General features: G+C 41.0%; 5 protein-coding genes across 12 annotated transcripts in view; 3 read left to right on the top strand and 2 right to left on the bottom strand.

The window, feature by feature from the left end:
- Positions 1-1,966: 1,966 nt before the first annotated feature.
- On the top strand, positions 1,967-3,035 carry LOC105279437 (proteasome assembly chaperone 2). The gene is made up of 2 exons (XM_011339209.3): positions 1,967-2,466; positions 2,606-3,035. The coding sequence occupies exons 1-2, from the start codon at positions 2,134-2,136 to the stop codon at positions 3,020-3,022; spliced, it is 750 nt and encodes a 249-aa protein (XP_011337511.1). The 5' UTR covers positions 1,967-2,133; the 3' UTR covers positions 3,023-3,035.
- A 147-nt stretch (positions 3,036-3,182) lies between these two features.
- LOC105279438 (translocon-associated protein subunit delta) lies at positions 3,183-4,550 on the bottom strand. Its single transcript, XM_011339210.3, has 2 exons — positions 3,960-4,550; positions 3,183-3,714 (listed from the first exon to the last, which is right to left on the bottom strand). The coding sequence occupies exons 1-2, from the start codon at positions 4,206-4,208 to the stop codon at positions 3,454-3,456; spliced, it is 510 nt and encodes a 169-aa protein (XP_011337512.1). The 5' UTR covers positions 4,209-4,550; the 3' UTR covers positions 3,183-3,453.
- A 277-nt stretch (positions 4,551-4,827) lies between these two features.
- LOC105279440 (general transcription factor IIF subunit 1) lies at positions 4,828-7,999 on the top strand. Of its 4 annotated transcripts, none has more exons than XM_011339215.3 (8): positions 4,828-4,965; positions 5,385-5,529; positions 5,667-5,713; positions 5,811-6,182; positions 6,269-6,594; positions 6,729-7,018; positions 7,184-7,524; positions 7,620-7,999. In XM_011339215.3, exons 2-8 carry the CDS (start codon positions 5,512-5,514, stop codon positions 7,831-7,833), a joined length of 1,608 nt encoding a protein of 535 aa, XP_011337517.1. In that variant the 5' UTR covers positions 4,828-4,965; positions 5,385-5,511; the 3' UTR covers positions 7,834-7,999. The 4 variants fall into 4 exon arrangements, with proteins under 4 accessions (XP_011337517.1, XP_011337516.1, XP_011337515.1 ...); XM_011339214.3 differs by having other exon boundaries at positions 4,848-4,988; XM_026972509.1 differs by having other exon boundaries at positions 4,869-4,885.
- A 130-nt stretch (positions 8,000-8,129) lies between these two features.
- On the top strand, positions 8,130-15,286 carry LOC105279439 (alpha-aminoadipic semialdehyde synthase, mitochondrial). Its single transcript, XM_020031713.2, has 10 exons — positions 8,130-8,641; positions 8,830-9,312; positions 9,670-9,895; positions 10,256-10,583; positions 10,988-11,354; positions 11,566-11,888; positions 12,055-12,304; positions 12,476-12,739; positions 12,886-13,267; positions 13,480-15,286. The coding sequence occupies exons 1-10, from the start codon at positions 8,543-8,545 to the stop codon at positions 13,593-13,595; spliced, it is 2,838 nt and encodes a 945-aa protein (XP_019887272.1). The 5' UTR covers positions 8,130-8,542; the 3' UTR covers positions 13,596-15,286.
- Positions 15,287-18,537: 3,251 nt separating this feature from the next.
- The window catches only part of LOC105279445 (Kv channel-interacting protein 1), a 54,005-nt gene continuing 49,339 nt past the window's right edge, over positions 18,538-23,203 (bottom strand). The window contains exons 3-8 of one of the 5 annotated variants that reach the window (XM_011339219.3): positions 23,123-23,192; positions 22,980-23,050; positions 21,823-22,095; positions 20,091-20,380; positions 19,875-20,015; positions 18,538-19,708 (exon numbers count right to left, since the gene is read on the bottom strand). In XM_011339219.3, the coding sequence (XP_011337521.1) occupies positions 20,333-20,380; positions 21,823-22,095; positions 22,980-23,050; positions 23,123-23,192 (462 nt within the window). In that variant the 3' untranslated portion in view covers positions 18,538-19,708; positions 19,875-20,015; positions 20,091-20,332. Of the gene's footprint in view, positions 19,724-19,874; positions 20,381-21,822; positions 22,096-22,979; positions 23,051-23,122; positions 23,193-23,203 lie in introns of all 5 variants that reach the window. The other 4 variants (XM_011339218.3, XM_011339220.3, XM_011339222.3 and 1 more) reach the window with 4 other exon arrangements.

Raw genomic sequence — 23,203 nt, 5'->3', positions numbered from 1 at the left:
GTGCCAGATCAGGAGAGTATGGTGAGTGTGGTAGCACATCCCATCCAAGCTGTAAAAGCTTCTTGCGAGTGACCAAACTTGTGTGTGGTCTGGCATTGTCGTGATGGAATACGACACCTTTCCTATTCGCCAATTCCGGTCGCTTCTGCTTGATGGCAGCATCCAATTCATCCAGCTGACGACAATACACTTTCGAATCAATCGTCTGGTTGCTTGGTAGTAGCTCGAAAAATACGATTCCCTTCCAATCCCACCATACAGAAAACATGATCTTCTTTTGATGAATATCTGCCTTGGATGTCGATTGAGCAGGTTCATCTTGCCTGGACCATGATCGTTTTTGCTTAACATTGTTGTAAACAATCCATTTTTCATCTCCAGTTATGATTCGCTTCAAAAATGGTTCATTTTCTTCACGTTTCAACAATGAATCGCAGATGGTAATGCGTCGAATCAAGTCAATTTCCTTTAAATTGTGTGGAACCCAAATATCGAGCTTTGAAACGAATCCAAGGCGTTTCAAATGATCGTAAACGGTCGAATTCGATAAATTTAACTTTTCAGCAATTTCGCGTGTTGTTATGCGACGGTTTGCATCCACCAGAGCCTTTATTTTCCGTCATCAGCTTTAATTGGCCGACCTGAACGTGGTGCATCTTTCAAATCGAAATTTCCAGTACGAAATTTCGAAAACCAATTCTGACACTGACGTTCACTCAATACATCTTCTCCGTACACGGCACACAATTTTTTTCTCGCTTGCACTGCATTTTTACCCTTTCGGTAGTAAAAAAGCAAAATATTACGAAAATGCTCACTTTGATTTTCCATGTTTGATGTGATGCCAAACAAAAATTACTTGACAGATCGCAACACAATAAGATACTAAATGACGTCTGAAATGTCAGTTGTCAAAATATAAAACGAATTTGCCGCTTAGAGTAAAGTTAAGTATCGAGGAACGCGACTAATGACATCTCTTTGTGAAAAACGAAATTACTTTCCGAACAACCCAATAGTTCCTATTAAGTTTAGTAATTTTATTAATTATGGTAAATTACACAAACGCCGAAATGGCAGATATGCATTTCGTATACGGTCTTGCTAATGGAAACGCTCGTTAAGCAAGACGTATTTACAATGACAGATACTTTTTTTTGGAAAACAAAGCAGTTTAGGACATATGTTTATATGACCTTTTCTTCTTAAAATAAGCCAAGGAATATCCTCCTTAAGTTTGTCTACTTACTTAGGAAACACCCTGTATATATGTACGATGAGTTATTGTGTTGTGTCGGAACGTAGCAATCGCATTAATGCAAAAAGGAAAAATTGGCAATAACGTATGAAAGAAAATAATGGTCCGAAAATTTCTTTTCATCTGTAAGTCAAACATACAATTGTAGGTTATGCACAATGCCGGTAAAACGTTTCAGATATTGTTATGTGTTTATTATTATTTAAATTTATTATTATTGTGTTAAGAAAGTATTTTGGCTTGTTTATTATTATATTCATATATATATATATATATATATATATAGTCAAATCGTATATATTAATATTAAATATATGAATTATAATAACAACTATAAATGAAAAACTGTTCGAACAATTATTCATATGAATATAATAATAAACACATAACAATATCTGAAACGTTTTACCGGCATTGTGTATAACCTACAATTGTATGTATTTTACTTACAGATGAAAAGAAATTTTCGGATCATTTTCTTTCATAAGTTGTTGCCAATTTTTCCTTTTTGCATTAATGCGATTGCTACATTCCGACACAACACAATAACTCATCGTACATGTAATTTCAGTATCATAACTTTACAAAACTTTATCAAGTATCATTCGGGCGATGTCGAGAACGGCCGAACTCGCCCGATTTGCCAGCAGCCTCTCCTTACCGCAAATCTCATAACCCCCCTTGCCTAAGTTCGTGGCATAGGCTCCGTCTATATATTCCTATGTCAATGGATCAGATGTGCTTGGTAATTCTAATGACGTGAAGTTCTCTCCGTAATACTCGGACGCAATTTGAATTCTTCGTGTGCAGCGCATTACCTTGCAATATTTGTTTGACGTTTCGAGTAAAATAAAAATAACGTTATTGTATAAAAGATGATTAAATTGACGCAGGATGTCAATTTGGAGAATTACACACTCATTTTGCCGTCGGTGGCGGTAGGGAACGTCGGACAACTGTCAGTTGATTTACTCATCTCAAACCTTAACCTGCAAAAGATCGGTCAAATATTCAGCACAGCGTTCGTGCCCATCGTCGGCGCGAACGCGTATAACGAGCATTCGAATGAACTCGTTACGGCGATCGATATCTATGCGGGAACCGAGAAACGCATTGTCGTCGTGCAGATCCGTTCGCCGTACGTGAGAGGACTGGCAGAGTTCTTCAAAGAACTGGCGCAATTTGTCGCTGAGAAAAAGATAGCCAAGGTGATACATTAATCTGTCCTTCAATATATTAATATATTAATATAATTAATATAATTAATATAATATATTAATATAATTTATTTACCATTTTTGCAGTATCACAAGAGATTAATTCCTTATGAAATATTACTCGTTATAGGTAATAATTCTTGCGAGCAGCTACGATCATGAGAAGAAAGAAGTTCAACCGCAGCATCTTAAGCTGAGATACATCGCTTCTCCGACCGTACGTACCGAGAGCGGTAAACTTTTCGACGATCTCAGTTGGATTCCACACAAACCAAAAATCATGCCCGATACGAATGCTGAGGGGACACTGCAGATACCGGGTGGCGGTTTCGCCAAGAGCATCTTTACTTTTTTGTCCAATGCCAACGTTCCTTGTGCCGTTTTGTTCAAATTCTGTTCCGAGGGTGACAATATCGCAGATGCGGTGGCTCTCGCGTGCTACTTAAATCAGTGGATAAATGTACTAGAAACGAGTAGTGATAACTTGAAGTATCCGTCATCATGGAAATACTTGTTTGGAAAACCACCACCGCGCGAAATATATTGAGTATGTTTTAATATTTTGCACCTTTCTTCTATTGTTTATCTTGTACTACAATATAGTGTGTGTGTGTTACACCGTACAGAGGAGTGTATCTGATGTAAAGTCTGATAGATAGGACTTACTTCCGCAATAACTTAGCTAATATAAATTGATAAAAAAAATGTACATATAAAATTCTTTTATATTTAATATCTTTTACATAAAGTATACTTATATAAAAAGACTTAACAACGTGTTATACTTTACATACAAGTACATCGAACTTCTTATATTCCGTTAATTTCTTTCATGAATGATATATATTATACTCAAAGACACGGACACAATAATCCCAAAGAAACAAAACGGAGAGTTTTGTTCCCAATGATAAATTATCTTTTCTTTGATGTTTGGAAGTTTAAGTCATTCGCTAATTACAAAAAATTTTGAGTTTTTTACGCTAGAAGTTTGTACTTTGCCGAAAATGCCGTGTAGGATACCAAAGTAGCTAAGAAAGCGGCCAAGAATTCAGAGTTTACCCACGGGCCAAGGTATACACCAGGACTGTTCAGAACGACCATCGCCAAGGCATTCACGCTGTCGGGATCCTCTCCGTTCCTTATTGCTTTACGAACAGCGGCATACTTCTCCTCATCATACAGTTTTATGTAATAATCGCCAGATCTTGCCTTCTTGATGTCTTCTGTCCAAGATATCTGCAATGGAGCGCAAGATAATCTCATTTATAATCTCACGAGTATTCTACCGTCTTTGATCAATGTTTAGGCAAAGTTTATCCTTTTTCCAGATTAAACTTTTAAAGCTTCATTTGCAAAGTGTTTTTAATTATTTAAGTCAACTGTATTTTACTTGTTTATTTTATTTTTATCCAACGTATATTTTATATTTTACATCATGAGAAAGGCAAACTCTAATCGTAGTTACATATTTATGATGATACCTGATACTTGTTCTCGGCGCTCAACCTGACTGCCGGTAACGTTTTGCCCTCGACATCGGCATACAAGCTGATTCCCTTCACGCCGTTGCTGCACTTCAACACGAATTGCATGGTGAAGGCGACACTCGTGAGAACCGTTGCATCCTGCGTCACATACGACGAAGCCGCGATCTCTGGTTTCTGACAGGTCTCGGCGAAGGCCGCGGAAATTGCGCCGGCCAACGCGCACGCAAGTACAATCTTATTCATCTTCGCACCGAATCTTCAGTAACAGATGTTACTAACGAGTATTGCGATCGTCCCCGTACTACTCGCGGCGGAGGCTTGTCGGACTTCTTCTTAGCGTTGAATGGCACCCGATCCCTTTCAGGTTCGATACGGCCAATTGCAAAAACGGGTGAAATACAAAATACGAAATAACAAGTTGAAAAAAAAAACTCGGAACAACCGTTGCGCACCCGACGACCGTCCCCTTCGAAATCCCCCGAGGCTCGTCGGAGAATGCCGTGCCAGTTTCCAACCTCCAACGTTACAGCCGCGATAGTTCCAACCGGTCAGCCAACGAATCGCGGTTGCCGAGCCACGTTGATAAGACTGGCGCAACTCATGCTCGCGTGGTAACGTGATTGAACGCGCCATCTGGTAGAAGTTAGAAACATTGAACTATAACCTATAACTGGAATGAGCGCCAAGCCGCCATTGCCGTTTAGTGAGAAAGAAGGACGGTACTACCCATTCTCGTGTCGCCTTTGTCTAAACGGCAATGGCGGCTACAGGTTGGGAAAGGACAGCTATACCCTGCTTTCACCCTCTTTCTGAACGGGTCACGTGACCCGAGAACAATAGCAGTGCTCGTTCCAGTTAGGATATAGTTCAGTGGTTAGAAAATAATGTTGCCGCGAAATTTGAGGATCGATCGCGTAGCGGTAGATTAAAATTATTATTTATAATACGTTTTTACATCAAATGCGTCGTAAATATCTTACGAAATTTATTAAACAATTAGGTACAAATGTAATATAATAGCAAGTAAGAGGGATATTCAAGACTGTCTCGTTATAAAATAGATTTTTTAGTAAAGATTATTAATTACTTTAAAGTGCGGATTTTTTCGTAAAATTCGTACGGATTTTCCGGTCAATCCAATAATTAAAGGGCATAGTTTCTAATCTTATGATATAAACTTCAATGATAATAACGCCCGAAAATGAGGTGCGCGAGCACTTAACCTGAAATTTGGACTCATTTGAGTTTGTCGAGCCCGGTTCGTTTTGCTTAAGGCGTTGTACATGAAAAGATTTTAAGTTAACTGTAACGTCGTAAACGAACTGACCAATCGTAGTCAAACATATTTACTTACGCTTGACTGTAATTGGTCGATTTGCTTATTACGAGTAAAAGGTTTTTACGTGGAATGAGCTTTAGCATGGATCCGTCGGTATTATAAACGAGAGGACACATAAACCCAACGGAGTAAAATACTCGTAAAATATTCCTTCAATCCTTCTTATTGCAAAGATTTAACGGTGTAGATATCTTCATTGACAAAATCATGAATACAACTTCAAAGGTATTTTCAACAAATAATTTCAACAATATTTGCAGATTTTATTAATATCTTGTATACTGAAGAATATTATTACTAATGAAGAGAATTATCCGACGGTTTTATAACAATACTATGTGATATACTTTTTGTCGTTTCAGCCTTCAGTCGCACCGTCTGTGCAGGAATTTAGTATTAGAGTTCCAAAGTTTGTATTATCAATTTACTTATATCTCTTTCTTTTATTTATATTACTGTAACCAATTTTTGGTAACAAAATTAATTCACACGTAAATGAATTGTAGAAACAGCAAGAAGAAGCACAACGTCATGAGATTTAACGCAACGTTAAATGTAGATTTCACAAAGTGGTCGCAAGTGAAAATGGAGCGAGAAAACAACATGAAGGAGTACAAAGGTCTGGAAGAGGAGATGCCAAAATTTGGCGCAGGATCCGAGTTTGGGCGAGACGCCAGAGAGGAGGCGAGAAGAAAGAAATATGGCATTACTAGTAGGAAGTACAAGCCTGAGGATCAACCGTGGATCTTGAAGTCGGGAGGAAAGACTGGAAAGAAATTCAAGGGCATACGAGAGGGAGGAATAAGTGAAAACGCAGCGTATTACGTATTTACTCATGCTGCCGATGGTGCTATAGAGGCTTTCCCCTTGCACGAATGGTACACAATACATCGCAATGTTGACCATTGTACTACAAGTGATTGTATCAAGAATGTAGAATTTTTATAATCTTCTCACTTTGCAGGTATAATTTCCAGCCAATTCAGAGGTACAAAGCCCTCAGTGCTGAAGAGGCAGAGCAGGAGTTTAGCCGTAGGAACAGAGTGATGAATTATTTCTCATTGATGTTACGCAAGAGATTAAGGAACGATGAAGATGGTGCGGATGACGAGGATTTAGTGGAAGGTGGTAAAAGCAAGAGGCCAGGTAAGAAAGAAAAGGAACTAAAAATATCAGAGATGGACGAGTGGATGGATAGCGATGATGATGAATCGGACAGCGATGAGGAAGAAAAGAAAGGAGGATCTGAAGATGAAGATGACAAAAAAGAAAAGAAAAAGAAAAGCAAAGGTAAGAAGGAAATAATGTATTTATCGATTATATGATATCCAATGCTAAAAGAGTTGGATATTGTTTATGTATTGTGGACAGATTCAGTGTACCTTGATTATTTATTTTTATAAATTATTATAAACATTTTTCAGTTCAGTTGCAAAAAAAGAAAAAGAAGAAAAATGCCTCAGACGACGAGGCGTTTGAAGAGAGCGATGACGGTGACGAGGAGGGCAGAGAGTGCGATTATATTTCTGATTCCTCCGACTCGGAGATGGAAGCGGAAGAACAGCAAAAGGAAATCAAGTCTGTCGCAGAGGAGGATGCGCTGAGAAAACTACTCGCGTCTGACGAAGAAGAAGACGACGAGGAAGAAACAGATAAGAAGGAGGGCGAGGAAGACAAAGACGAAGACGACGAGGGAAAAGAGAAGGATGATAAGGTAACGATGCTGCTTCACGGATCATTGTTGTGGCATTTATCGATAAACTGCGTATCTTGTGCTTTTCCGCATTCTCCGAAATGATATAAATTGTTGCTCTACACGCATCGTTGTTACGTAAAGTTATGTTAACTACTTATTACATTCTGCTACCTTTTATTCCAGGATAAAGACAAACTCGGTAAAGAAGCGGATAAGAGGAAAGAGAAGAAGAAGAAGAAGAAAGCTAAAAAGAAGGATCAAAAGAAGTCGGCATCGGGGAAAGATTCCTCCAGCGATTTCTCCAGCGATTCAGAGTCGGATTCGGACACGACGCTGAGAGAGAAGGATAACAAGAAGTCTAATAGCGCGCACAGTTCGAGATCCGCGACGCCGACACCGGCAGCGGGGGTTTCGGACTCCCTCAAAAAGAAGCGGTCCGGATCCCCGGATTTGTCGCAAGCGAAGAAACTAAAGCTGGATAACTTCAATTTGGTTCCGGTAACGTCGTACATACCGGGAGCAAGGTACGCCCTCGTTCGCGTCGAGCAACAGGCCGGAAAAATTATCATTGATAAAATAGTTGACAATATTTATCGTGCGCTTTCTTTTATCTTTCTAGCGAATCGGGAATCACGGAGGATGCGGTGAGGCGTTATCTGATGCGCAAGCCTATGACAACAACAGAGCTGTTGCAAAAGTTCAAATCTAAAAAAACCGGCCTCACGTCCGAGCAGCTCGTCAATATTATGACTCAGATACTGAAGAAGATAAACCCAACTAAACAGACTATAAAAAACAAAATGTACCTATCAATCAAAGCACAGTCCAATTAATCGTACATCGTTCGAACGGCATCAGAACGAATACGGTTGTTCTCAATCAAGCGACTGCGTCCAAAATTCTTAGCGTTATTGATCTTCATGACTGTACTCCTTTATACAACTGTAAATACACTGTAAGTATACAACGGAGATATCCACGTATTAAAATGTTGTGAGATAACATTCGTATTTTGATAAAGTCTCGTGACTCTTCTCCGATTAAAACAATTCAGGCATTAATAGAATAGCAGCGTGCGCATTAAGCTCTTGTCGTTTGCGATTACACGCTTATTCTTCTTAGTGCGTTGAGAGCGCGCTTATTACTGTGTTTATCGCTCCGACTACGATAAACGCGCTAGAGAGAAAACATTTTTCCGGATCGCAAGTTGTTTTCAAAGATAGGTGCACAGTCGTGGGTCATATGATAAAAGGCGTTACCGCGTGCTTATCAGCGATTTTGTAATACTTTCTGTCATTTACATCGGCTCGCGCGACATAGGCAGCCAGTAGTAGACTGGATTCGTATTTAGAAACACGCACAACACGAGCGAGACGGCCACGTCAAACGGCCACGTGTTATTCCAGTTGGCACAAGCAACACAAATTGATTTCAATCAATAACAACCGGTCAACTTTTCTCTATCTTCTTCTGTCTGTCGGGCTTTCTCAACAACGGCGAGCCTGTACACTGCCGTCGGATCATCTCGTCAAGAAGAGTGTGATGCGGATATTAGGATTGATCAAGGCTGGACGTGAATCACGTCATCTGCTGACCGCCGGGACCAACCGTGCCCTCACTGGTAGTGCCAGATGCATAAGTGTAAGCCATCCATCCTGTTGCATCCTCAACTTTTTACCTCGAGCGTGTCCCACGCGACGTATCTGCCGTTCCAACGGTCCAGCGTATTGGATCCGTTTAATGGCGCCGACACCGCCGACACCGTCGCTGGCTCCCGTCGAGCGCACCGGGCAGTTGATTGAGCATTCCATTGCATGAAATTGTTTTAGAATCTTAAAGGCAAAGTGATAGCCATAAGGCGGGAGGATCAATCAGTATGGGAGAGAAGGGCGCCGTTAGCTCCAGCGAATGTTCGCCGCCTCGTCAGGTCGGGGGTGAAGGTGATCGTTCAGCCCAGCAACCGACGGGCGTACCCCGTCCAGGCCTACCAGGCGGCGGGTGCCTTGCCGCAAGAGGATATCAGCTCAGCCACGGTCATCTTCGGCGTGAAGCAGGTGCCTATCGATCAACTGATACCTAACAAGACGTACTGCTTCTTCTCGCACACCATCAAGGCCCAGGAGAGTAACATGTCTCTCTTGGACGCCATCCTGGAAAAGAACATACGTCTCTTGGATTACGAGAAGCTCACCGATGCTAATGGTCAGAGAGTAGTCGCCTTCGGCATGTACGCCGGGGTCGCCGGTATGGTGAACATACTGCACGGTCTGGGTCTGAGACTGCTGGCCCTGGGCCATCATACTCCATTTATGGTAGGCTGATATATTTATTCCGCTCAGACGTTCCGTCGAAATTATCATTCAATCTAGAACTAGCGCAAAAAAGTTTAAGTTGAAACAAATTTTTCGTGTTATATAATATCTCCTTGTTTATGTTATATCATTGTTAACATCTTGTTTATCTCTTCTTGTGAAATTTCTCAATTTATCTAAACTGGGACACATGGCAAGCTGGTTGTATAATTAATATAACGACTCTAAAAAATATATATAAATACATTTATAAATTATAAAGTGGTGTATGCGAAGAAACATTTTGCTATTCATCTCGGTTTACTTTAATGTCATAAAGAAATATTACGCGGATTAAAATTAATCGTTTTGTCTCAGCATATTGGACCAGCGCATAATTATCGAGATTCAGCTATGGCACGGCAGGCAATCCGCGGCGCAGGATACGAAATTGCACTAGGTGCCATGCCAAAGTCAATCGGCCCGCTGATCTTCGTTTTTACAGGCAGTGGTAACGTCAGCCAAGGTGGTCAAGAAGTATTTCAAGAGTTGCCCCATGAGTACGTACCGCCCGAAATGTTACGAAAAGTTGCCGAACACGGAGGTACGTTATCACTTCAGCCTGACATTTGTTTCGCAATTCAGTAGTTTTCTTCGCTTCGTGGAAAGTTTTTAATCACAGTTAATTAACAGTGAGTTAAGTCTTTTATCTGCAGTACGGGTAAGTTACGTCGCTTCTGAGATATATACTTCATTCTGAGATATACTCTATTGCATAATTATGTTACGTTACATGATTGTACTTTCAATGGTTTCGCGATAAACGTCACTTAATCTTGTGACGATAAAGAGATTCTTTGCGCAATTCTTTGCCGCATCTGTCGTCAACGTTTAAGGCAAATACAAATATTTATCCCGTGCGATATCTCGTATCAGGATTATTTATTCTTTCGTATCGTTCCAGATACGACAAAAATATATGGTTGCGAGGTGCGACGTCGACATCATCTGGAGAGGAAGGATGGCGGTGGCTATGACCACGAGGAGTACGACCAGCACCCGGAACGTTATATTTCTACCTTTAGCAATAATATAGCGCCATATGCTTCGGTCATCATCAACGGTATTTATTGGGCAGTGGATTCGCCAAAATTGTTAACGATACCGGACGCAAAGTATCTGCTCAGACCTGCTTACACACCATGGTTGCCGAGGAGTGTCGGTGCACCTGCCTTGCCGCACAGAATGCTTGCCATCTGCGACATATCCGCGGATCCGGGTGGCAGTATCGAGTACGTCTCACTCATCATAAAAATATGAGAAAAATGAGAAGATTTCCATAGAATCGCATGATAATATAACATAATATTAGCAATCACATCTAATAATAATAATGATAATATTAAATTAGTCGTTATAGTTTTTCTTAAACTTCAAAATTGAGAAATTTCATCAAATGAGACTTGATCAATTGAGGAATAAGACCAAAAAATTTGTAGGTGATAATTATTATCTAATGTGAAGGCTGAATCGCACAATTTGTTCGGGTCACATCTCTCTTACGACTGATAAAAGAAAAAAACGAACAATGGAGATAGCATTTAAACTATCATGAAGATTTCGTTTATCTTATTTTATGTAACTTTAACTAGAAACTTTTTTTTATTATTACATAAGTTTTTGTCTTTTTTCCAAGGTTCATGAACGAGTGCACGACGATCGATACGCCGTTTTGCTTGTACGATGCCGATCGCAATAAGGACACGAAATCTTTCAAGGGTCCTGGCGTGCTGGTTTGCTCGATCGACAATATGCCTACGCAACTCCCGAAGGAAGCGACGGATTTCTTCGGCAATCTTTTATACCCGTACGCCTTGGATATTATATCGCAATCGGACGCGAAAAAGCCGTTAGAGGAACATAATTTCAACCCTGCCGTTCATGGCGCTATCATTGCGTCCAATGGAAAGCTAACTTCCAATTTCGAGTATATCCACGAACTCAGGCAGCTAAATCAACGCAGCAAGCACAAAGCCGATAACAGAGAAATGCAGAGCAAGACGGTACAACATTCTTGCTATATTAATAATTTATATTAATAACAATTATAATTCTACGTGTTCAGCTTGCAGACGCGATACGAAGTTTATTATCTAGCAATTTTTACATAATAAATAACATAGTAACATAGTTCGGTTACGATGCATCTGTAATGTAGCAAAATTAATGTATATTCCGGATAATAGTGATCTATGTTGCAATCTATGTCAACAGGTAGTCGTTCTCGGCGCAGGATACGTTTCTGCACCCTTGGTCGAGTACTTACATAGGGACCAAAATATAAGAATCGTAGTAGCGTCACAATTAAAAGAAGAGGCCGACGCGCTGGCGAATCGATTCCCGGGTGTGGAACCGGTGTTCTTAAATGTGCTGGAGCGCCCGGACACGTTGCACGACGTGGTAAAGTCGGCGAACGTGGTCGTCTCTCTGCTGCCATACTCGTTACACCATGTCGTTGCGAAAGCTTGCATCGAAACCAAAACGCATGTGGTCACTGCCAGCTACATGAACGATGATGTCAAGACGTTGCACGAAGAGTAAGTATATCAATAGATATTTATTCTCTTCTTATGTATTATTGTAAATGCTCAATTTTTGGAAAATTATTTTATTGTGCAGATTATTTATTGGCTATATGACATCAATGGACATTATATTTTTCAATCAACATTTAAACTAACTCGCAATTCTATCATTATGCAGAGCTGAAGCAGCTGGTGTCACGGTGCTAAACGAAGTCGGATTGGACCCAGGCATCGATCATCTTTTGGCATTGGACTGTTTCGACGATGTGAGACATGGGGGCGGCAAAATAGAGTCCTTCATCTCGTGGTGTGGCGGTCTGCCCGCACCGGAATGCTCCAACAATCCTCTGAGGTATAAATTCAGTTGGTCTCCCCGAGGCGCGCTACTAAACACCTTGTCTTCAGCAAAGTATCTTCATAAGGGTCAGGTGGGTGGTTAAAACACTTTTGCTATTTTTGTCTTTGAAAAAAATTTGCCTTTATCCTGCTAAATAAAATCGATTAACATTCAATGAATAATACATCAAGTCTCAGAATTGCAACAAACACTACTGAAATTTGCGTATATACATATAACAAGGTTTTTCTTTGTTACTTAGGAAGTGACAATCATGGGGGGTGGCGATTTGATGTCCAACGTGCAGGACTTGGACTTCCTTCCCGGTTTCGCCCTGGAAGGTTTTCCCAATCGTGACAGCACGGTGTACAGGGATTGTTACGGTTTACACAATGCGAGTACCGTGTTGCGAGGTACCCTCAGATTTAAGGGATTCTCAGATACCATACTGGGTTTGCAGCTGCTCGGTCTAATAGACCCCTTCCCGCAACCGATCTTGCACCCCAACGGACCGGACATCACCTGGGTGTGTACCTTCAATTTCTCGCAAGCGATATGAAGAGTACAACCGTCAGGAATTACAGATATAGTTGCAGAAACCGAATTAATATGCCGAACAAATGAAAAGCGAATGTCGGTTTTTTCTCTAATTATCTGCCGCTCGAATTTCAGCGAATGTTGGTGTGCAACTTGCTCGGTCTGGCGAACGACAACATCTTCTACGAAAACCTGAAGCAGAAATTGGCGGAGAGGGTGAACTCGTGGGAGCGTGTGAACGCCATCGAGGAGTTGGGTCTGCTGCAGGAGGACATGGTCCTGAAATTGAACACTCCGCTCGACACACTGACGCATTACCTGTCGAAGAAGCTTTATTACGAGGAGAATGAACGTGATCTCGTGATACTGAGGCACGATGTAGATATACTTTGGCCGGACAACAAGAGGGAATGCAGGGGGATCAATTTGGTGCTTTACGGTGACACCGCTGGGCATTCCGCAATGGCGCGTACCGTCGGCTATCCTGCGGCCATCGCCGTCAAAATGATTCTAGATGGTTCGTAACTCCTTAATATTTCTCTTCTTTGCATAACATTAAATTTTTGTCAACTGATAAATTGGCTGAGTTTAGCTTAGAAAGGCTTATATCACAATTTTTTGAAAAAATTCTTGTTTGTACAGTTTTCGTATAAATTTAAGTCGTATCTTGCGTATTAATATATTGTCGGATAAATATTGATAATCTTCACGATCTCGTTTCTTGTTTAGGTGAAATCCAACAACGTGGGATGGTACTGCCCTTCACCCCTGACATATATCGACCTATCCTTAATCGACTGAAGGCTGAGGGCGTGGAATCTTTCGAGACGTCCAAATGGCTGTGACTCATTCGCTATGAATTGTAATAATTTTTAAACAACCGTGTATATATAACATTCCTTGCATCTAAAACCAACCAATATTATTGCAACTGATGCGAATTGTGTAAGTTATACTATTAGTCTATAGTGTATCATTTTGTAGAGACATATCGTTTTGTAACACTTTTGTATCTGCATTTTATGGATACACGGACCATTTATCTTAGGATATTTTTAATAAAGATACTAAATAGAGAATGTTATAAAAATATTGTTTTGTATTACGTTATCTATCGATTTTTGTATTTAAAATTTTCATAATCTTGATGAAAGAACTAGGAATACAAGATGTTTAATTTGATATATTTAACATTTATTGATATTACCACCTCAGTGTGGAAAATCGCTAATAATACAATGATATCTCGCTTATTGCAATCTCTTTTTGCTTCAATAATTCTATAGAATCGTCTTAAGGTATAATTTGAATGATAACAAAAGATCACTCGCCTTTTTACTCGTTACGATTTGATTAAAAACTGATTCTGCGCGTCGAAACAATCGGAAAGGCCATCGAATTGCACCGGTAAATTAAAAGCTGCTGTCGTGACCTGCCCGTCACGTTTTCGCGTCGAATGGCTAGTTGATTTGCGTGACAAATTCGGTAACACTTTACAAGAATTGGATAAATCCAATAACAACGATTGATGCTATTCACTGTTGATGCTTTTAAATCGACGCCATGTAAAGCAGTGAATAGTTCAAATTACGTTGGTAACTTTAACGGGTTTTGTGCGTGATATAATTTGATGTATGCTCCTCATTTCTAAACCTAAAACGTTTAAACTAAAACACTGCACAATTCTCCAATTATATTCTTTTCTATTGTACTACAAAACCTATTACTATCACAATGATGGTTAGAATAATTTCTAATCGGCCTTTTTTTTGTTGCGAAATAGATAATGCAACTAAGATAACGGTCTCAGCTTTCACAAATAATTTCTAATAGTTCCTAATCGGCTAATTCCCTTTCGCAAAATACTAGAATGATCGTGAAATCGTAATTTTTACTTAAAGCATCCTCGAAAGAAAGCTTCCTGAAATGTAAGCGAGCGCGTTTTCTCTCTGAAAATACTTGATCAGAGCAAAACATAGAAGAAAAAACTGCGAGTTTAATTAGATAGCTTTTAATTAAAAAGCCTTTGAATCAATTTCTCGTCAAAGTGATCTCTAAAGCAAAATCTATAAGTGCGCGATAAATTATCATTTGTTTAAACAGACAAATGAAGTGACTGACACGCTTTTGCGAGAGCGAAGATGTCAATAGTACGTTAGTATTATTAAAGTGTTCCAAAGGAAAATCGCCTCCCCTATGCTCGTAATTCTCGACTAAAGTAGATTATCTATCGATGTCGTTAATTAGAAACTACATATGATGATTTACAGTTGGCAGTATGAGACAATGTATAATTAACGCGCTCTGCATAATCACTATAATAATGTATCTCTGCATTATCACTATAGCAACAGATCCAAGCCTGTGGAAGGATCTCGCTAATCGATCGTAACTTTAACTGTGACTTCACCCATAAAAAAGTGCTTCCAAGCTCAACAATTGTATCGTCTCTAATATAATTATATATGTATATAACTAGTGATATATTACGTACGCAACGGTGAACTATTGTAATAAATTGCGACATCTGTTTCACGAGTAATATTTATAATCTATCATCCGGAAGCCGTTCAGATACTTCGAGTTTCGATGGATTTCCACGTTCGAGCTATCTATGAGAATCTCCACTTCCGTTATTTCGGCGTATCATACAGGTCGTGACAAATGCTGGAGAACATTTGTAGACAACGCACACACAATCGAGCAGTTTCAAATTTAAAGAAAATTTCTTTCAGATACGATTCATTCCTAATTCTTATTATACGATCTATCGTATGCGTCTACCGTACCTAATTCTATTGACTGTGAGTGTGATATTGTATAATTACGTGATGATAATTATACAACGTCTCATATACAATATAATACAAATGTGAAATCATGGAATACCGTGACAAGTACGTGCATTACGCGCGTTTAATCAGCGTCACAACGACGAGTTCGTGGGATTCGAACGTCGAAATGGCTCGCTCGAATAGTATCGACGGCCCCGTATGCGAGAAGTCCTGCCGACTATTTTACGCGCATTTACGCGATTATCGTTTACAACGTTTACAACGCCGTTTAAACGCGCATAACGGGATGAAGACTGTCGCCGCGCTCGCTAAAAAGTGTCCCCTCGCTTGGTGATTGATAGTGTCTAGTCGTAGGACATGATACATGTGACAATACTCGAGTTTAAAGCCAATACGCGAGTTTTACAATGGTAATGTAAACCTAACGTCTCCTAAACGCGTTAATAAATTGACTAGGTTGCTGCTCAGCGAGACGCCTCCTCTGGCTATAGCCTTTCTGTTTTTTCTTTTTTCTCCTTCGAGTGTCATCTCTTTGAATTATCGTAATTCAGTTTGTTACGCGTGGTCTCTGCTCGTCAGCCAATCATTCGTTCGTAGTTCTCGACGATCGTAGAACAATCTTAAACGTATCCTCCAAGTGGAAAATCGGTCGCGTGTAACATGTCTGTTAAAAATGCACGTAGTTCGGATCCAATGATATGGATGATTATCTTAAGATACATCGTAGCAATATACAGAGCCGAAAATTTCGAAAATGTTATTCTTTAACGATTAAAAGAAAAATCGACTTTAGCAAATGAAAAATATTGACTGTAGCGTATTTTTTTAATATATCGTTGATTATACATCGGTTTCTTACGTTAGCCACGGTAGCCAAGTTAATCATACATTGATTTTCCGTGGCGTTCTGGAGAGTTTGGTACATTTTACAGTGGAAAATTTTAGAAATTTTTGCATTTGTCCCTTCTTCTTATCCAGTTTGCGGTAAAATTGCGGTCGGCGATTACATGCGATCTGCGTGTAGAAACGCCTTCAGGGAACTCGGATATAGTTCGTGCCTCGTGCAAAAGGTATAACAAAACTTTATAAAAAATATAGGTTCCATTTCGCGCGCGAACGCGCGGTGTTTGTACGATTTACACGCATGCGGGTGTAATAATGTCTCTCATTGCGATACGCACAAAAGCGAGGAGAGGGGTGTATCAAACTTTGCTCCAATGTTTGCTCGTGCAAAATTTAGCGTTCCCGGAAACACGGTGCGCGAAATGCGGCGAAAAGTTTGCTCGAAAAATCGCGTTCGCGGAAAATTTACGCGTGCCCGCGCGGTTCTCAAATAACTTGTGATGATTCTGTGACGACGCACATTGAACATCGATCAACGTGCTGGCAGATTTGACGATTGAAATTCAATTTCCCGAAAAAGTTTGATTATACGTATCTCCGTAAGGCTACTACGTAGAAATTTACATCGAGACCGTAAGAAGATGTCTATGCTGGTATCGCGTTGTCTCTCGAAACCGGAGCAATCGATGCGATCTTGTCGCTTGCAGCCGCCAAAACACGACACCAACGTTCCAACTCGAAGACGCGACGCGTTCTTGTATATCCTCTAAAGAATAGAAATCTTCTGCCAGGGTGCGATAATTTAGTTACTCGTATTCTTCGATCTCGTGTACCGGTCATTAACAAGGCAATACTTCAGAGTACGTTTCGCAGGAAATAGAGTTCGAGTAGATTAAGTAAATTAACTTTAGGATTCTCTTTAAGGGGGGAGCCTGCTTTAGAACGTTGAAAATAAGGTATAATTTTACGAATTTTTTTGGAGAAACTATACAGCGGATCATTATAAAACTTTGATGCATTTATTAGTACATGTTTAAAGATAAAAAAATTATTTTTTGATTTTAATATATCGCCTGTAGAGGTCGTCCTGGAGGCATCTTAGTGCAGCCGGCATTGTAAATTCGTGAGCATTCTCCTGCCTCCAAATTTCATCCAAACTGAAAAATTGAAATATTTTCTTCTTATTTATGAATTCCCATGGTCGATGAACCTTTAATATTCATAAAAACATTAAGTTAAACAATTATTTTTGCATGAAAATGTTCAAAAACTTTGCCTAAAAATCGTACTTTTGTGTTCTAAGCTCTACCATTTTGGCACTTTTCAACTTTTTTCTTCTCTCTTTGGTTCATCGACGATGGGAATTCATAAATAACGAGAAGATATTTCAATTTTTCAGTTTAGACGAAATTTGGAGGCAGGAGAATGCTCACCAATTTGCAATGCCGGCGACGCGGCTGCACTAAGATTTCTCCAGGACGACCTCTACAAGCGATATATATTCAAATAAAAAACTAATTTTTTTTTATCTTTAAACATGTGCTAATAAATGCATCAAAGTTTTATAACGATCCGCTGTATAGTTTCTCCAAAAACAATTCGTAAAATATACCTTATTTTCAGCGTTCTAAAGCAGGCTCCCCCCTTAAGGAGATTCGTTAGATTCGACTTAATCTGGTTTTGTAGATCTTTAATTCGTAATTTTTGTAGCTTTCCATGAGCGTCTGCGATGGCCGGTACTTTACGTGCTCCTGTGCCAAGTTCGGTTTTCACAGTTATTATTCGTCGTTATAGAAACGCGCGCGCGCCGGGCGTAGCCCGGCAACGCGGGTATTTCTGATCCTCGGCAAGAGCCACTGCGACAATGGTACTCGGTCTTTCCGATCGACGAATTATTCCCTCGCTCGAGAGGAAATCCGGGATAACTGACACACGTCTTGCACGTGCGCCAGCCCGACGATCGTGATCGCATCGCAACGATCAACGGCGATCCAGATTCAACCGGAGCCAGACTAGGCGGCCCGAAGACGCGATACTTCAGAACAGGTACATGGTGGATCGTGATCAGCGTATGCACGCGTGTCTACGGAGCGTATTCTCGGAGAATGACTTCGCTTTTTCAATGCCGATCGTAAAACGTCAGTTGTAGTTTTTTTTTTTTAATCAGACGGTCCGCGCTTTGATCGCAAATTAATCCTAAACGCTAGATCGCACTATAGTATATCGCCAGTTTTGCATAAACGGCAGCTAACTACGGTAGCTTGGTGTTTCATTGTAATATTTTGATAATCGATAATATCGCGCGCCAGGCCAGGCGCTGCTACTCGCCACCAGTCCGACGTATGCTCGCACGCTCACACACGCCTACGACTCGTAATAACGGATACATTAGAAAATCGATGCGCTTCGCGCACGTACACTTACAACACGTTACACGCTAGACACGCTTATAAGAAGGAGCCCAGCAAGCGATCAATACCTGTTGTCAGTATATATCGACGATGCAGTGTGTTCAACCGCCGATGACAAGTATCGCAAAACCGAGAGAGAAAGTATCATAAAAGGAAAACACGATTTGATAAGATCGAAGAGTCGCGCGAGTCGATAGAAACGACGCGCACTCATGGTATCCGGTAACGTGTCCCGTCAGAAATCGTTGTAAAAGTCGAATGCAGATTGAAAGCACATATAATTTATTAAATGTTATTAAATGTTCTTAATTGATAAATCAAGTATCGCATCGGAAAATCGACATTTCCATCAATAATGGATAAGGAACGTCTGCGAGGTTTGTTTGACTCAACTCTGGTCCAAAAAGGGACAGATATAACGAAGTATCGACCTACAGAGACTACACTAACGAAAGTACGTACGGGCGATATCCTACGTCGTCAATAATTTAGTTTCGAGAGAAATCAACGCATCGTCGCGCCGAAATTCGTGCAGTTCGGCTTTGAATTGAGTATTCGCGTGTCGGTATATCGGATCGCGTAAATCTGCTCGATTCCTGTCAGGGATCAAAGCCAATCGTCGGTTCCGCGATTGTCCGGCTTCGTCGGTGGAGCCGTTGCCGCATTCCCAAGATTGTCTCGATAATATATCGCAATAGCGATGTTCCATGCGTTGTTAAAACTGGCTGAGCCTCCGCCAAACTCCGTCAATCGGCGAGAATGAGGAGGACACCTCTTGCATCTCTGTCCTCGACGGTTTGCGCGCGCGACACTCTACAGAGCGAAGAGACAACGAAACGTTGGGAAGAAATCTGCTCCCCGTTTCCACAAATTTAGACCTCGGTTGCTACTCTACGTCGCTAGGTTACCCTAAAAAAGAGAAATCTTAAGAGACTCTTAAGAGAAAAGATCGAGAAAAAAGAAATATTAGACAAAATAAAAAAATATATATCGGGAATTATCAATGGATTCGCCTATTTTAATGTGAATTTATTTATTAATGCTATTTAATAATGTTTTATATATTAATGCTCACTTGTGAAATAATATTGAAAATAAAACAGCAGGAAATGACGTGCTCCGCATTTCTCACGTTTTGTTTCATCCGCTGAAGGGTTCCAATATTCTCGAGTTTCACGAAAGCTGCACTCGAGATAGACAGCCCTCGAGAGATCGCCTATCGCGGAGAAGGTGGTTCGTGACGAAAGGCCTCGGTCGTTCAGAGATCACGTCGGGAAATCCGGCAATTTACCTTCAACAGAAGAGCGGCGCCTCCGGTTGGTTCCACCAGTGAGCAGCCAGGAGCAGATAGAGCTCCTGATCCTGGACGGTGTACTCGGGTGGCGGTTGGGAGGGCAAGGGCGGCGGAATAGGCGGTAACAGGGAGTAGGACGGCGGCGGCGGCGACGGGGATAGAGATTGCGAGAACGTTGTCGTCGAGAGCGGCGTCGGAGGAGTCGCAGTGACCGCTGGAGGATCATCCTTAGCCGGAGATCAAAGCGCGTAGTCGAACATCGCCAGCGACCGTGTAATCACGTCGTCCTGCGGAACAATCCGAGCGAGACAAATCTTCAGATTGGGCGAGCTTGAATCTTGAAATGACGTTCCGAAATTCGTTACAGAGCACGACGTTTTCGCTGACAAGAAAATAAGTTCTGTATTCGTCAAGGAAGTGAAATGTATTCAAAGTACCGAAAATTAGCAAATACCGAATTCTCGAAGAAATCTTGGTAGTCCTGAGACGTTTTATAATCTGGGGCATTTTATACGTCTCGAGAAACTTGGCATCCATTTACGAGCAAAGTATAATATTATACAGGGTGTCCCGGGTTTTAACCGACAAACTGCGGGAGCATATTCTACTAGTGGAAATAAGACAAAATTCTTATATCGAGTTTGCTTAGAAATGCTTTATTACAAAGTTATGAACCAATATTGAAAAGAAATATCAGATAAGTAACAACGGATTTTTTCACAAAAATATAAATTATCTACGCAATGATTTAGTGACGCGTTTCGAAATGTTGTCCTTGCACATCGATACGAGCTAGACATCGACGTAGTACAGAATTTGTTACGGTACGACATTCCTGAAAATTTTGTTGCATCTCAGTAACTGAATTAGTAATTCGTTGCTTTAAATCTATCTGGTACTCTCCTGTTAGGAAATCTACGTCGATACTCTCGTACGGCAGCTCGTGCATTTCCGTCACAGAATCCGTGCACGAAATGAATATCGGTGTATTCCTCATTTGAAAACACTTTTGGCATTCTGATAGTAATCGCTAGTTCACACGACGATCGAAATCTAACGGCTACTGTTGTGAAAGTAACAATCATACTGAATCGTTTCAACATAGTGAACATGAATACATGTGAATACACGTACATAAACGTCTTCGACCTTCCAAATTCTACACTATGTTCCGTTGTTACTTATCTGATATTTCTTTTCAATATTGGTTTATAACTTTGTAATAAAGCATTTCTAAGCAAACTCGATATAAGAATTTTTTCTTATTTCCACTAGTAGAATATGCTCCCGCAGTTTGTCGGTTAAAACCCGGGACACCCTGTATATTATAGTATCATGTAAGATCACGAATAATTGACGGGCGGACGTTCTGTTATGAAAGACTTTATTTTATATCAAAAACTTATAAAACTATTCCCGAAAAGGAAACTTAAAATAAAATCTTTTTCTCTCTCTTCTTTCCTTTTTCCAGGCATATCGATCTTTCTTCAAACTTTAATTGTTCCCACAATAGTATATAGGATCTGTTTCAAATACTACCAAAAAGATGTGAATTTGATTTACGAATATATGTAAGAAGAGCAAGTTCATCACCGCCGGTGAACGCAGCATAGAAAAGTCGATTGCGTTCAGCTAGTAGTAGTTCCATCAGCAAGGGATAAAGACGAAGACGACGGCACTCGGCATATCCTCTGTTCGATCAATCGTGCTCGTTTCGACGGTCACATACCTTCAAACAACTCTCGATAAATTCCTCGATCGTGATAACGCCATCCTGGTTGAGATCAAGTTTCTTAAACACCCTGTCCAGCTGCTCGCGTGCCTTCCTTTCCTCTTCAGCATGATGCCGTCTACCCATGAGCTCGTGGACCGCTGTTACGACCTCGCCCAGCTCGCCCCGGGTAATACAGCCGTCGCCGTTGATGTCGTACAGCTTGAAGGTCCATCGCAGTTTCTCGTAGATGCTGCCCCGCAGCAGTGTCGACAATGTGACGAGGAGGTCCTGCAAATCATCCGAAATGATTAGTCATCGATCGTAACGGTATACAAACATCGCGTTATACAAACTGTGTGTGTGTGTGTGTGTTTGCGTCCGATGCGCGCTTATCGTAAAAACGATTAATTATCCCTCCGGGATCAGTGGTATATTGGGCGACCCCGATTGGCAAGTTCCGCATGCCAATCGGCGGTAATTCGCGTGCGCGTTATTATCGCGAGACGCGGATGTGCATCAGCGCCCGCATAAATGCACCGCATTTGGTCCTCGTTCTCCACTCGCTGCATCCACCCCCGAGATTTTCCACCAAGACACGTCGCCCGTATTTCATTCGAGCCGCAAACGTCGGACGGGTAACCAGGACGTAATCGCGCGAGTGCACCGGATGAGATTTGGCGAACAATTAATTATAATTAAATGCAATATTGGTACGCTCGTACCAATATTCGTACCACGGTAAAACGACATGGACTACCGCTTGTTCATTTTACCTCGGTTGAATGATTCATTATCGCGATCGTCGTTGCGCGAATAAGTTTCAGGTGTGGGCGGAATCTAATTGTGCTGAGCAAAATTTAAAAATATACTGTACAAATTCAAAGCAATTGAATAATTAACGCGAGCGTGCTACGACGCACGTTGAGAATTCGAGATAGAATTCGTAAGATTCGGGGTAGAAATTTCTTGCACAAAGGAGATACACGTCAGTTGTTAAAACGAGAATACACGTGCTCGTACAAGACGAAGTGAAAGGTCATCGAGCATGTCGAGCGCTTGCCGAGCGATTGAAAATTAGCCGGAGGACCGCACATTACACGAGCAAATGCGAGAAAAAGAAAGAGAGAGAAAGAGAGAGAGAGAGAGAGAGAGAGAGAGAGAGACTTAATTACCCTGAAGCTGATGGCCCCGTTGCAATTAACGTCGAAGGCTTTGAACACGTAGTGGGCGTAGAGACTGGAGTCTGCAATTCGCATGAGGGGTGGCCATTAACTAATTACGCAAAAACGCGGGCTGTTACTTAATTGGAACTCACTGCCGTGCGGGAAGAATTTCGCGTAGATGTCCTTGAATGAGTCCTCGTGCACCACTCCCTCGGGACACTCCTGGAAACAGA

The sequence above is a fragment of the Ooceraea biroi genome, chromosome 9 (assembly GCF_003672135.1).
Source record: "Ooceraea biroi isolate clonal line C1 chromosome 9, Obir_v5.4, whole genome shotgun sequence".
In the NCBI taxonomy this organism is placed as follows: Eukaryota; Metazoa; Arthropoda; class Insecta; order Hymenoptera; family Formicidae; genus Ooceraea; species Ooceraea biroi.
The sequence above is the reverse complement of the archived record's forward strand: the minus strand, read 5'-3'. Positions and strand labels throughout refer to the sequence as shown.

What these genes read in the sequence shown, in the direction of transcription:
- LOC105279437 (XM_011339209.3), top strand. Translation starts at nt 2,134, where the DNA reads ATGATTAAATTGACGCAGGATGTCAATTTGGAGAATTACACACTCATT. An exon ending in CTGAGAAAAAGATAGCCAAG is followed by an intron (nt 2,467 to 2,605) that starts GTGATACATTAA and finishes TACTCGTTATAG; the next exon opens with GTAATAATTCTTGCGAGCAG.
- LOC105279438 (XM_011339210.3), bottom strand. Translation starts at nt 4,208, where the DNA reads ATGAATAAGATTGTACTTGCGTGCGCGTTGGCCGGCGCAATTTCCGCG. An exon ending in GCGCCGAGAACAAGTATCAG is followed by an intron (nt 3,715 to 3,959) that starts GTATCATCATAA and finishes GCTCCATTGCAG; the next exon opens with ATATCTTGGACAGAAGACAT.
- LOC105279440 (XM_011339215.3), top strand. An exon ending in AAAGAAAAAGAAAAGCAAAG is followed by an intron (nt 6,595 to 6,728) that starts GTAAGAAGGAAA and finishes AACATTTTTCAG; the next exon opens with TTCAGTTGCAAAAAAAGAAA. An exon ending in GAAAAGAGAAGGATGATAAG is followed by an intron (nt 7,019 to 7,183) that starts GTAACGATGCTG and finishes CTTTTATTCCAG; the next exon opens with GATAAAGACAAACTCGGTAA.
- LOC105279439 (XM_020031713.2), top strand. Translation starts at nt 8,543, where the DNA reads ATGCGGATATTAGGATTGATCAAGGCTGGACGTGAATCACGTCATCTG. An exon ending in AAAAGTTGCCGAACACGGAG is followed by an intron (nt 9,896 to 10,255) that starts GTACGTTATCAC and finishes GTATCGTTCCAG; the next exon opens with ATACGACAAAAATATATGGT. An exon ending in GAGAAATGCAGAGCAAGACG is followed by an intron (nt 11,355 to 11,565) that starts GTACAACATTCT and finishes CTATGTCAACAG; the next exon opens with GTAGTCGTTCTCGGCGCAGG.